General features: G+C 50.6%; 1 protein-coding gene across 1 annotated transcript; it reads right to left on the reverse strand.

The window, feature by feature from the left end:
- Positions 1-369: 369 nt before the first annotated feature.
- Positions 370-4,519, reverse strand: Mxra8 (matrix remodeling associated 8). Its single transcript, XM_048417243.3, has 10 exons — positions 4,362-4,519; positions 3,501-3,524; positions 3,106-3,408; positions 2,799-2,900; positions 2,213-2,683; positions 1,700-1,867; positions 1,581-1,620; positions 1,432-1,508; positions 1,279-1,359; positions 370-1,085 (listed from the first exon to the last, which is right to left on the reverse strand). The coding sequence occupies exons 1-10, from the start codon at positions 4,408-4,410 to the stop codon at positions 1,060-1,062; spliced, it is 1,341 nt and encodes a 446-aa protein (XP_048273200.3). The 5' UTR covers positions 4,411-4,519; the 3' UTR covers positions 370-1,059.
- Positions 4,520-12,198: the final 7,679 nt, after the last annotated feature.

Genomic DNA, 12,198 nt, shown 5'->3' on the forward strand with positions numbered 1-12,198 from the left:
GACCTGTGCCCTTGGGGAGCCTGCCTGTCTCTCTTTGTTTCTCCTTTCTACTCCACTTTAGCATCTACTTCTCAAAGAACTGGGCCAACACCATTTCCTTCTATGTCCTATCTCTCCCTCTGCCACTGGATACTCTCCCCTCTTTCCTGTCCACACATACACTTGGAAAAGGGATTGAAAGTCCTTCGCCATGAAAAACAGGTTCCTGTGTCACAGGATACCTGATCCTAGAAGGACCTAGTCATAGAGCTTCCACTCAAGGGGGTAGGGAAGGATAGCAGGACTCATGTGAAGGTTATGAGAGCCCTGGGGGTTCCCAAGGTCCGGATATGTCCTCCCTGAACCCAAGGGGAACAGCAGGGCCAAGACTGAGAATCAGATGTGTTTTTTATTATGACATGAAAACTTCCCTAGTAGGAGCTGTTTGATGCGGCAACACAGGCCACTCGGAACTTCTTCCCCCATCTTCAGCCAAAACAGAGGACAAATAGAGCCCCAATTCCAGACTCCAGCAAAGGGGAATGTCGAGCCCAAGAGTCACAAGGTACCAGTAACTGCTGGTGCAACCCTTGGACGGCAGTCAACAGAAAGGGATCCGAAGCAGAAAAGGGGTAATGGGCCAGCTCCAAGTGGAGGGCCCGTGACTCAGAACATGTGATGCATAGGCGTCGTGCAGTCCAGAAAGTTCCTGGGGGTTCCCCAAGACAATGGTTAACATGTTGAACGGTGTCTAGGAGTCTAAATGTCTTCCTGACCCTAGCAGGAAGAAGCCATGAGAGACTGTGCATTTGGTGAATAGTTTGTGTCAAAGTTGGGAATACAGGTGACTGAAAGGCAGCAACCATACTATACCAGCATCTCAAAGGAACCCACAGTTGCTCACCAAGGTGAGGGTGATTCTTGAAAGAACAAAATGCAGGCAGCTGCTCTGCCAAATTCAGGCCAAGTTTCTAGGAAAGCGGGACCAGCCGCTGAGAAGAAGCTGGGAGTGCCACAGGAGGGTCGGGGAGACATCCTTTGGTATAGAGCTGCTGGCCCAGCCAGAAGCTCAGGATCCTTTTATTTGCAGTACTCCTTCCTGAACTCTGGAAGCCAAGAAAATGGCTAGTATGTACTCTCTGTTCCTTAGTCCCAGTGGGAAAGTCAGGGAAGATATTTGGCATGACTTCCCAAGGCCTTCTCAGAGAAGATAGCAGGAGTCTCCCATCTACAGGGTCCTGGAAATGGGTAGACTCATGTGTGGGATGGGGGGTGTTGGGTTCTCCCTTCATTGCTCACCTTTATCCAGATCCACATTCTTGGCAGGCAGGGGACTGTGGGCCAGCTCAGCCCTCTCCTTCAGGATGTTGTTTTTGTAATCTGGTTAGAAGAAAAGAGTAAGTCCCACCCAAAAATGTACTTCCCCTGGACCCTTGTGGCCCTCACTCCTACCTAGCTGGATGTCCTCAGTCCTATAAGGAGCCTGGTCCCTTGTGGCTGCAGCAAACTCTATCATGTTCACATCCTTCCTAAAGGGAGATGGCAGGTTAGGAGGCCAAGGAAAGGCAGGTCTGGGAGAAGGGTTGGGCAAGCAAACTCACCCCTTGGATTTCCCAGCATTTTTGTCCGAGGTCTCGCATCCTGTGAAGAGAAGAGTATTGAGTCAACCTCACTATCCTCGGTTAACCTGGGCCCCTCTGTTCCAAGGGTCCCACCTCACCTCCACGGTGACGATGGCGTGTGGCCAAGACTACAGTGATGAGTAGCAAGATGAAGAGCAGCAGGGTGGCCAACACATAGCCCAATTGCTGGAAGAAATGTGCGTGGCTCTCTGGGACAATGACGTTGATGACGCTGTGGCCTCGGGATCTACTTACCAGTGTGGGATCTACAGATAAATAGCAAGCATCAGAAACCCTACGCATGGCATGTTGTGCCTGGTGGCACATTCCTTTAATCCCAGCACTCGGGAGACAGAGGCAGGCGGATCTCTGTGAGCTCAAGACCAGCCTGGTCTACAAAGATAGTTCAGGACAGCCGAGGCTACACAAAGAAACCCTATCTCGAAAAGCAAAAACAAAGAAGAAGGAAGGGAGAGAAGAACGGAAGGAAGGAGGGAGGGAGGAAGAGAGGGGAAGAGAGAAAAAAGAAAGAGAAAGAAACCCCCCGCAATACCCTCAGCACCCTAGGTCACACTAGGGCCCCTTCCTGGGGTCAGCAGGCTACAACACACCTGGGCTAGGAGCAGTGTTGTGGCCAGACCCATTACCGGGAGAGGCAGGAGCAGGTGGCTCAAAGGCAACCTCAGTGACCTGTAGGTGGAAGACTCTGCGCTCGTGCAGGCCGCAGTAGTGATGGTGCAGGTGGCAAGAATAGATGCCCTCATCAGCCGGCTCGAGCGCATCTATGCGTAGGGAGAAGTCGCCGCGTGCAAAAGCGTCGGCATTTACTGCCACGCGATCACGCAGGAAGGATGGCCCGTAGGCGCGGCGCTCGCCAGATGCGTACAGGTCAAGCAGGCGGTCAGCGCGGTCGTGTGACACCCCAGGCAGCTGTCGGTCCCAATGCACCACCTGCTGCGCCTCCTCTAAGTGGCGGTCGGTCCACAAGTGCGCACGGTTCACGCAAGTCAGCAGTGCCGGCGCGCCGCGGGTCACCACCATCACTTCCTTCTCGCCGTCCCAGTACGCGCGAGCTGACAGGGCTGCGGATGCATTGAGAGAGACAGCCAGATCACAGCCCGGCAGAAGTGAGGAAGGGGAAGACAGGCTGAGGCAGGGATGGAAGAAGTAGCAATGGAGAATGAGGGGCACACTCACGATCGTCGGTGACTTCCAGGCGCACGGCCAGGCTCTCATAGAGGTGACAGTAGTGGTGGTGCAGGTTGCAGGTATACACCCCTTCGTCTCCCTCCTCCACAGCTGCTCCGCAGAAGATAACCTCAGCGTGTGGGACCCATCCTTCTCCATAGTCCCTCCCCTAAAATGGTTCTGTCCCCTGCATGGCCCCGCCCCTCCAAGTTTCCACCCTTCCACAGGCCTCGCCTCGTCAAAGGTATGTGTCCGCCCCCTGCCAAGGTTTCAGCTCTTGCCAAAGTTGCAGCCCCACCAGGGTTCCACAGCGTACCACGGATGAGCAGTGAGAAGTTGCCGTCGTGGAAGGCCGAAGGCGACAGCAGGAGGCGGCCGTGGTCGCGCGGCTCGTACACACGCTGATCACCCGCCGAGTACATATCCACGAGTCGGCGCCCTTGGCTGCCCGGGACGCCGCTGAGGTCCCAGTGGACCACGCGCTGGCGGTCATGCAGCCGGTCTTGGGTCCACACCATGCGCGGGCTCTGGCAGCGCAGCACCGCCTGGGTCCCAGCTGCCCAGCTCACCACGGACTCGGACACCACAGAGCTGCTGGCTGCTGCGGTCCCTGAGGGCCCTTATCAGGAAGGGGGAGTCAGCGGCAGGATGGGTTGGGTGAGAAGGGGACCCTAAAGGAGTCTGGCCCAGAGCTGGGTAGGGGATACTAACCTGAGTACAGAAGGACCGCGGGGCCTGTAAGGAGAAGGGGAATAAAGCTGTCGACATTATTCGCCTTTGATCACAGGACCCACAAGCTGGAAGGCCACTTGAGGCCTCCTGGCAGTGTGTTGCCATGATGCCCACTTAACCAGTTCTGGTAAGGAAGCTGCAGGTTACGCCCCCAGTGTCACATTCCTGGCTCTACTGACAGCCTTGATAAGTGAGAAATCGGAAATCTGGGGGTGAGCGGCGGGGAACTGCTCTAGCATGGCACCGGGACAACCAGCAGTAGTATCTGCGTCTGTGCCGGAACTTTAGGAACCTTCAGACCTCAGTCATCCATAGTCCTGTCCTACACCCCTCCCAGGCGGTGCTGCGGTGCCAATCTGGACCCCTGCTACAGTCCCAACAGGTGACATGGGGAGCAGCAAATCCTGATCTGCCGCCACCGGCCCAAGAGATTGCTGTGGGAAAGTGGCCAAACTTCTAGGAAAAATGTGCCTGGTCAGCAGGCCAGAGTGGGCAGGCCTGGGGGCCCTGAGGAAGGGGTTAGAGCAGACTCTGTTAGTCCCTTAGCTGTCAGCCCCACTGTCTCCCCTCCCCACATCTGGGAACACTGCGCCCTGAGCAGCTGACCCTGAAGTCACACAGTGGGCGCAGGAGGCACCCTTGGCTACATCCTCCCCATTTAGACCCTCTGGGATTTCTGTGAGAGTACAGGAAGGCTTCATGAATTGAAGGTGAACTGCTGTTTTGAGGCACCCAGCCCAGTGTCTTCGCTTTGATGAGTGTTCCCTACCCCTCCCAGCCTCAACACAGACAGCTCATCCACTCACTGCCCCACGCCCAGTCCCACACTCTCACACTCACTCTGAAGAAGCACCAGTTTCCACAGCAAGACACAGGACAGTAGCTCCATGGCGCCTGCGGGACCGCGCTGTGCTTTGTCTTACTCGGCTCTAACTCTCCAGAAAAACAGCCGACCCCCTCCCTGCCAGCACCCGCTGACATCACGGAGCTGTGGGCCGGGTCTGTGTCCCGCCCACTGCACCGCTCTACTGCTTGGCCTCCCCCAACCTTGGCTGGCCTGTAGAGTCGCAGCCACCCCGTCCAGGCCCAGAACTGGGAGGGTCTGAGTAGATGCTCCTCAGCCAGTCGCTGGTCAGTCCTGGGGAGGGGCAGTAACTCGGTTTTAGGGACAGATGAAGAGGCCTGAATGTGAGGATTCCTGAGGCCATGTGGGTGCCAAGCATCTGGTAAACTTTCTGAACTGCAGCAGAACTTGTGTTTGAATGTGCATGGTCTGCATCCCCTGCTTTGACATTCTCCCATGCGATTAGCCAGGCCAGGGAACCTGGGCTGTTTTCTCCATTCTTAAATTCTCCCTGCCAGATCAGGCAGTTCTTCCAGCTCCAGTTTATATGAGGGTGATTTTACTATGCCCTTCCCTGGCACCATGGTGGGCTACCTGGAGACAACACGATGGCACTATGGGTACAGTTATCTTTAGGATCAAGAACGGTGAATCATCCAGGAAGGCACAGTGGCCCACACCTTTAATTCTAGCACTTGGGAGGCAGAGGCAGGTGAATCTCTATGAGTTTGAGGCCAACCTGGTCCTCCTAGTGGATTCCAGAGCAATCATGGCTACACACAGTGAGACCCTGTCTCAAACAAAACAAAGAATAGCCAACCAAGGAGGTGACTGGTAGGACATCTGGACACCGAGGACAGAGTGCGCGTGTGGTCAGATTTTCCTCATGGCCTGATGACAGGGGCCGTCCACATTCATAAGGCAAACCCAGTCCTGAAAGTAGGGCTGGATTACTATGATCTGGGAAGCCTCCACTTGGAGGAAAGGGGAGTGGAGCGCTCCCAACAGAAAGCATAAATTTGAAGCCCTGGGAAAACAAAGTCATATAAACAAATGGGAAATAACAGAGCAGCACTGTGTACCAGCCCACTCCTACTAGTTAAGCAAACCTCAGAACAAGAAAGGAAAAGAATCCAAAAGACCTCAGAAGCCCTTAAGCAGTCTAAGCCACTTCTTTAGATAGTAATAGGTACAGGCCCTATCCCTGGGGGCTGGGGTGGGGACCCCAAATCCTCAGACAAGCCAGAACCTCAGCCTAGCTGACTCTTGGAGAGGAGGGGGAAACAGGGAGGACCAGCAGTGAGGTTATAAGAAGTCTCTCAGGACCTAAGGGAGCCAGCCATCCAGGATCTGGGCCAGGCAAAGCACGAACTTGGCCCCCAGCTCTTCCCTGGGCCTTTTATTCTAGAAAAACAAGTCCCACCCAGCAGACCATCTCCCAGTCCTCCTGTTCTGGCCTTCCCTTCTGTTTTTCTAAGTGATGTTGTGGTCTGTCTCTACCCCACACTCTGGGGGATTGACTTCTGCTGTATCTGTTTCCCCACACACACACATACACTCTCCCATAGTTATCCCAGGCTGTCCTGTTTCTCTCCATGGAGACAGAGCGTTCGGGAATTGATGGAAGGACACAGAGATGGCCCAGGCCTGATTCCAGGCATGGCTCCAGGCAGAAGACAAAGAGTGCACTAGGAGGAGTCTGGGGCACCTGTTCACCTCTTCTCAGATCTTCCCTGTGTAGACTCCTGGCCCCAGGGCTCCACTTGAGGTTTGGGGAACTCTCAAACTGCAAATTCCAATAACTTACTTCCAGGTCACAGGCCAGATGCTGCTATCAATGGAAGCCTTGACCCCCAGAGACCACACATGGGAACGGATGACCCTTGGCCAACACCTTCTTCCCCCATCCTCTCCTTTACCGTAGGCCAGTTTGCCCTCCTCCCAGCCCCCACCACCACATCCTTAAGCAGGAAATAACCACAGACACGAACTGGAGCCAAGCAGGCAGCCTGGGCTGCTAACCAAGCCACCTGCCCCTCCCACAGTCAAAGGCCTGAGCCATTCCAGCTCCTTCCCAGTCTGTGCTGTGGAGCCCCCAGCTCCCTGCCCCTTGCTTCCCAGTCCCACCTAGAATCTTTGTCCCTCTAGGAAAAGAACAGACCAGGACAAAGCAAAACCACGAACCTCGTAGTACTTTGGCCAAGCCTCAGCCAACCCAGAACCCTAGACCCTACTTCCCCTTCTTTCAGGGGTGTGGCCAGCCAAGGGGTATCAGCCAGCCCACTAGGCACAAAGACTAAGAATCTGATGTTGGCTCCTATTCTTGGTGACTCGGACATTCCAGGCAGCCCGGCTCATTGGGAAGAAAAACCACAGGACCAGAGATTCAGTCAGGCTCGGCTCCCCCACCACAGGCTTTTTGTGGTCCCAAAGAATATATTCAGAGTAGACACAGGCACAAACCGAGAGCTGCTTATGTATCCACTGTTGCTCATCATAAAGATCCACTTTGGTCTTCATTTATCCAGCGGTTACTGCACATCCACTGTGTACCAGACACTCAGGACTCAGTGCTAAACTAGATGGATACACCAGCCTTTGCCCTGTGGATAGATCATCACACTTATCTTTTATAATCTATTTATTTATTTATTTATTTATTTATTTATTTATTTATTTATTTGAGACAAGGTCTCTGTACATAGCCCTAACTGCCATGGAAATCACTATGTAGATCAGATTAGACCCGAACCTACAGAGATCCACCTGTCTCTGCACACCAAGTGCTAGGATGAAAGGGGTGCTCCACTATACCCAGTTTATGATCATTTACAAATATTTATGTGTGGGGGCTGGAGAGATGGTTCAGCGGTTAAGAGTACAGGCTGCTCTTCCAGAGGTCCTGAGTTCAATTCCCAGCAACCACATGATGGTTCAAAACCATCTATAATGAGATCTGGCTCCCTCTTCTGGCCTATAGGCAAACATCCAGACAGAATGCTGTATACATAATAAATAAATAAATCTTTTAAAAAAAAGGCTGAGGCAGGAGGATCACCATCAATAAGAACCTGTTTTAATTAAAATAAATGTAACAAAAACAGGTCTTGGCCATCTGGCTAGAGGTTGGCCTGATGGCACACGAAATTACTGAAGTGGTTTAGAGCTGCCTCCGACAGACAAGAAATGGAGAAAACAGTCCCTATCAAGTCCTCACAGTGAATAAAATTCCAAGAATTCCCAAGACTACAGCCGCTTGGTGTCTGCACCATGGAGGCCTCTGTGTAAGTGTGAGTGTGAGCAGCACAGTCACAAGCACACTAGATTGGGCTGCATAACATTAAAAAGTGAAAGAATGTCCCTCTGGGCGGTGGTGGCGCACACCTTTAATCCCAGCACTTGGGAGGCAGAGGCAGGTCGATCTCTGAGAATTTGAGCAAGTTCCAGGACAGGCTCCAAAGCTACACAGAGAAACTCTGTCTCCAAAAACTGAAGAAAAAAATGAATGTCCCTGCTCTAGTGATAAAGCCTCTACCAGAGCAGATGCAAAGAGCTAGTCCCTCCAATCCAGGGGAGCAGCTCCCTAGAATTAAGAATCCCACTGGGCCGGGCAGTGGTGGCACATGCCTTTAATCCCAGTGCTTGAGAGGCAGAGACAGGCAAATCTCTTATGAGTCCGAGGTCAGCCTGTTCTGCAGAACAAGTTCCAGGACAAGCCCCAAAGCTATAATAAAAAAAAAGTCCCACGGGGTGGGCAAAGTCTAAGGGCGGCCTTTGGGAGCTGAGATAGTCCTAGACTGCAGCCAAGACAAAATGTCTTCAACCCTACTGCGTGGAGGAAGCAGATCCTGCAGGAGGTTTAGAAATGGGTCACCAGTCTTTGGAGATACTCTGACATCAGGCTTTTGAGACTTTTGAGCAGGGCTAGACCATGGAACTATGAGGTAATAGATGTGACTTCCTGCACAGCAGTGAGGGACCAACACAACTCCATGGTAGCAGTGTTCATTTCATAAAGAGTGATTTGCTGTTTTTCACAGCCCCTAGTTTCTCAACTGCTGGGCCAGAAGTCCATCTGGATCTTGCTAGAATCTGTGTGGACCTTCAAGTCCAAGAGGTGGGGGATATATATGGTCCTGGTCCACTCCAGACCATAACAACCACCATTCTACCCTCAGCCTGGTGAGGGAGATTTCTGCGAAGCAGTTGAAACCAAGCCCCTGCACATCACAGTAGGCAGTTCACCACAAACTGCGCCCTTGGAATGTGTTCTGAGTTCTGACCCACTTTCTAGAAATAGTCACTTGCACGTCTGTTGGTTCTCCTAGGGTCCAGAGGGTTTGTCCCATTGTGCTTCGTACGCCACAGGCAGAGTGCTCTGTGAACCCTATTCCAAAGGCCTGGTTATGTCTTTGGGAGGGAATGTCAGTTACTAGGGCTCTGTTATCCTGGAGAGATCCAGAAACCACTGAGAGAGAACCGACACAGTAAGACCCTGGGACTAGAAAAACAAAACAAAACAAAACATAGAAATGTTATTTAACAGACACCCTATACTTCTTTGTTGTTATTTTGTTTTGTTTTAATTATTTTTTAAAAGACTTACTTATTATACATACAAGGTTTAGGTATGCAGGGCACCAGATCTCATTACAGATGGTTGTGAGCCACAGTGTGGGTGCTGGGACTTGAACTCAGGACCTCTGGAAGAGCAGCCAGTGCTCTTAACCTCCGTGTCATCTCTCCAGCCTCTTGTTTTTTGAGACGGGTTTTTTTCTGTGTGACAGTGCTGGCTGTCCTCGTAGATCACTTTGTAGACCAGGCTGGCTTCAAACTCACAGAGATCCATCTGTCTCTGCCTCCCAAGTGCTGGGACTAAAGGTGTGTGAAACTGTGCCTGCCTGAATGAGAGGCTGTTATTTATCCTCAAGACCAAAGGTGTGCTGGAGAGATGGCTCAGAGGGTAAGAGCATTGCCTGCTCTTCCAAAGGTCCAGAGTTCAATTCCCAGCAACCACATGGTGGCTCACAACCATCTGTAATAAGGTGTGGTGCCCTCTTCTGGCCTGCAGGCATACATGGGAGGAATGCTGTATATATAATAAATAAATAAATATTTGAAAAAAAAAAAGACCAAAGGTTCCACCAGTTAAGACAGACCCTACTATCCAGTAGTTTCTGCCTTAGTGTCGTCTGCCCTGTAAGTCAATGAGGCCAGCGGATGGTGCGCCAGCATCGAGTGCACGCAACTATGCTTCCACTGCCTCCTGCTGCGAAATATATATCCACACTGAATCATCAGTTGTTTTAAAAATGTTTATTTACATGGGCGTTTTTTTCTGCATGGATGTATGTGCATCCCATGTATGCCTGGTACCTGTTGAGGCCACAAGAGGGTGGCAGATCTCCTGGAATTGGAATTACAGACAGTTGTGAGGCACCATGTGGGTGCTGGGAATTGAACTGAGGTCCTCTGGAAGAGCAGCAAGTGTTCTTCTAAACTGCCAAGCCATCTCTCCAGCCCCTCATACACATTTAGTCCCCGCACACAGCAGGCAAATCCAGACTGGTTCGCATAGTGGGTGACAAAGCAGCCAAAGTTGCAAACAAAAAGCAAAAATCCAGGCATGGTGACACAAGCCTAGCATTTGGGAGTCTGAGGCAAAGATCTTTGTGAGCTGGAGGGCAGCCTGGACTACATGGCAAGTTATTTTCTTGGCATTACAGATTGAGCCCAGGGCTTCAAACATGTTCCAAAAGCACCTGAATACCGACACCCCACCATCCATCAATTGATTTTATTTGTGTGTATGCGGTGATGTCTATGTCATGTTACACATGTCACAATGTACATGTGATCAGAGAGAACTGTGGGGTCTGGGAATGGAACTCAGATTTTCAGGTTTGGTGATAAGCACCTTCACCTTGTGAGCTGTCTTGCTGGCCACAACCCATCAATTTTAAAATGGAGGACATTTGGGAACTGTTTTTTTCCACCATGGGTAAGTTCCAGTGATCAGATTCAAGTCATTAGGCTTGTATGGCAAGCATTTTAGTCACTAAGTTGTCCATCTCTCTGCCGCCCGCCCTCTCTGAGACTCTGAGACGGGGTCTTGCTATGCTATGTGACATTGACTGGCCTGGCCTTTGCTATATAGACCGGGATAGTCTTGAATTTCAGGTGATTCTCCTGCCTCTGCCTACCGAGTGCTGGATTACAATTATGTGCCACAATGCCCGGTCCCAAATCTTTGTTGTTGTTGAGACAGAGTCTCTCTATGTAGTCTTGGCTGGAACTCATCATGTGGTGGCACAAACCTTTAATAATAGCACATGGAAAGCAGAGGCAGGTAGATCTCTGTGGGTTCAAGGCCAGCCTGGGATAAAACCCTATCTCAAAAAACAAAGCCAAAAAAAGATAGGGTCTCTTCTAAGCACAGTTTGGCCTTGAACTTCCTTTTTTGTTTTGTTTTGTTTCAGTTTGGTTTTTTTGAGACATGGCTTCTCTGTGCAGATCTGGTTGTCCTGGAACTGGCTCTGTAGACCAGGCCGTCCTGGAACTCAGAGATCTGTCTCTGAGTGCTGGGATTAAAGGTCTGTATCATCACACTGGACACTGAACTCCATCCCTTGGAGAACTGAGTCTCAGATCCAGGGTTTTGTGTGTGTGTGGCAAGCACCTACCAACTGATCCACACCTTCAGCCTGTACTAGAGTTTGCAATGCTAAGAATCAGTATTGATCCTCCAAACCCCAAGCTGACAGTTTATAAGACCCACTCCTCCCTAGGATTCTTGACCTCAGACTCACTTAGGACTGATCAGTTCTGCTAGGGAAAGTAGATTGGAGGGGAAAAAAAAAACTCAGGCAACTGCTGTGGAATTTGGAATATTACTTTAACTATATATTGTTTTTGTCTATGTTGCATTTGTTTAACTATGTAAAGATGTGTTGCTATTTCACCTTGCCTGCCTAAGGCACCTGACTGATATAATAAAAAGCTGAACAGCCAATAGCTAGAAGGTAGTGGGGTAGCTGGGCTGGCAGGCGGAGAGTATAAGAAGGAGGAATCTAGGCTGGGGGCAGGGAGGAAGAAAAAGGGGGAGATGTCATGCGTTGGGATATTGCTCTTGTATACTTGTAAAGATTTGTCACTCACATTGGTTTAATAAAATGGTGATTGGTCAGTAGCCAGGCAGGAATTATAAGCAGGGCTACCAGACTAGAATTCTGGGGAAAGAAAAGGCAGAGATACAGTTGTCAGCCAGATGTAGGGGAAGCAAGATGAGAATGCCTTGCTGAGAAAAGTACCAAGCAATATGGCTAAACATAATTAAGAATTATGGGTTAATTTAAGTTGTAAGAGCTAGTTAGTAATAAGTCTGAGCAATAGGCCAAACTGTTTATAATTAATATAAGCCTCTGTGTGCTTATTTGGAACTGAATGGTTGAGGTACTGGGCAGGACAGAAACTTCCATCTACAATACCAGATGCCAGCCAGCCATGGAGGAAGCAGGGAAATAGAACATATAGAATGAAAGGTAAAAGACCCGAGGAAAAACAGATGAAGAAAAACAGGTTAAATTATGAGCTAGTGGGACAAGCATAAGGCTGACCATTCATAACTAATAATGAGTCTCCATGTCATTTGAGGGCTGGTAGTCTGAGAAAGCTTGCTACAGCCAGCAACCTAAGTATGAGACAAAGGTCTATTTTCTCACCTTCCATCCCTAATCCCTGTCCTCGCCAGAACAGCCCAAGCCATGGACTAACTCAATGGGACCATCCTCCTCCTAGGTTCTACTCTATATAGAACATATTGTCCTAGCCAGT

Source organism: Myodes glareolus, chromosome 6 (assembly GCF_982192425.1).
Source record: "Myodes glareolus chromosome 6, mMyoGla1.1, whole genome shotgun sequence".
Taxonomy (NCBI): Eukaryota; Metazoa; Chordata; class Mammalia; order Rodentia; family Cricetidae; genus Myodes; species Myodes glareolus.

What these genes read in the sequence shown, in the direction of transcription:
- Mxra8 (XM_048417243.3), bottom strand. Translation starts at nt 4,410, where the DNA reads ATGGAGCTACTGTCCTGTGTCTTGCTGTGGAAACTGGTGCTTCTTCAG. An exon ending in CCTGGAAGTCACCGACGATC is followed by an intron (nt 2,684 to 2,798) that starts GTGAGTGTGCCC and finishes ATGCATCCGCAG; the next exon opens with CCCTGTCAGCTCGCGCGTAC. An exon ending in GAATGTGGATCTGGATAAAG is followed by an intron (nt 1,086 to 1,278) that starts GTGAGCAATGAA and finishes CTTGGCTTCCAG; the next exon opens with AGTTCAGGAAGGAGTACTGC.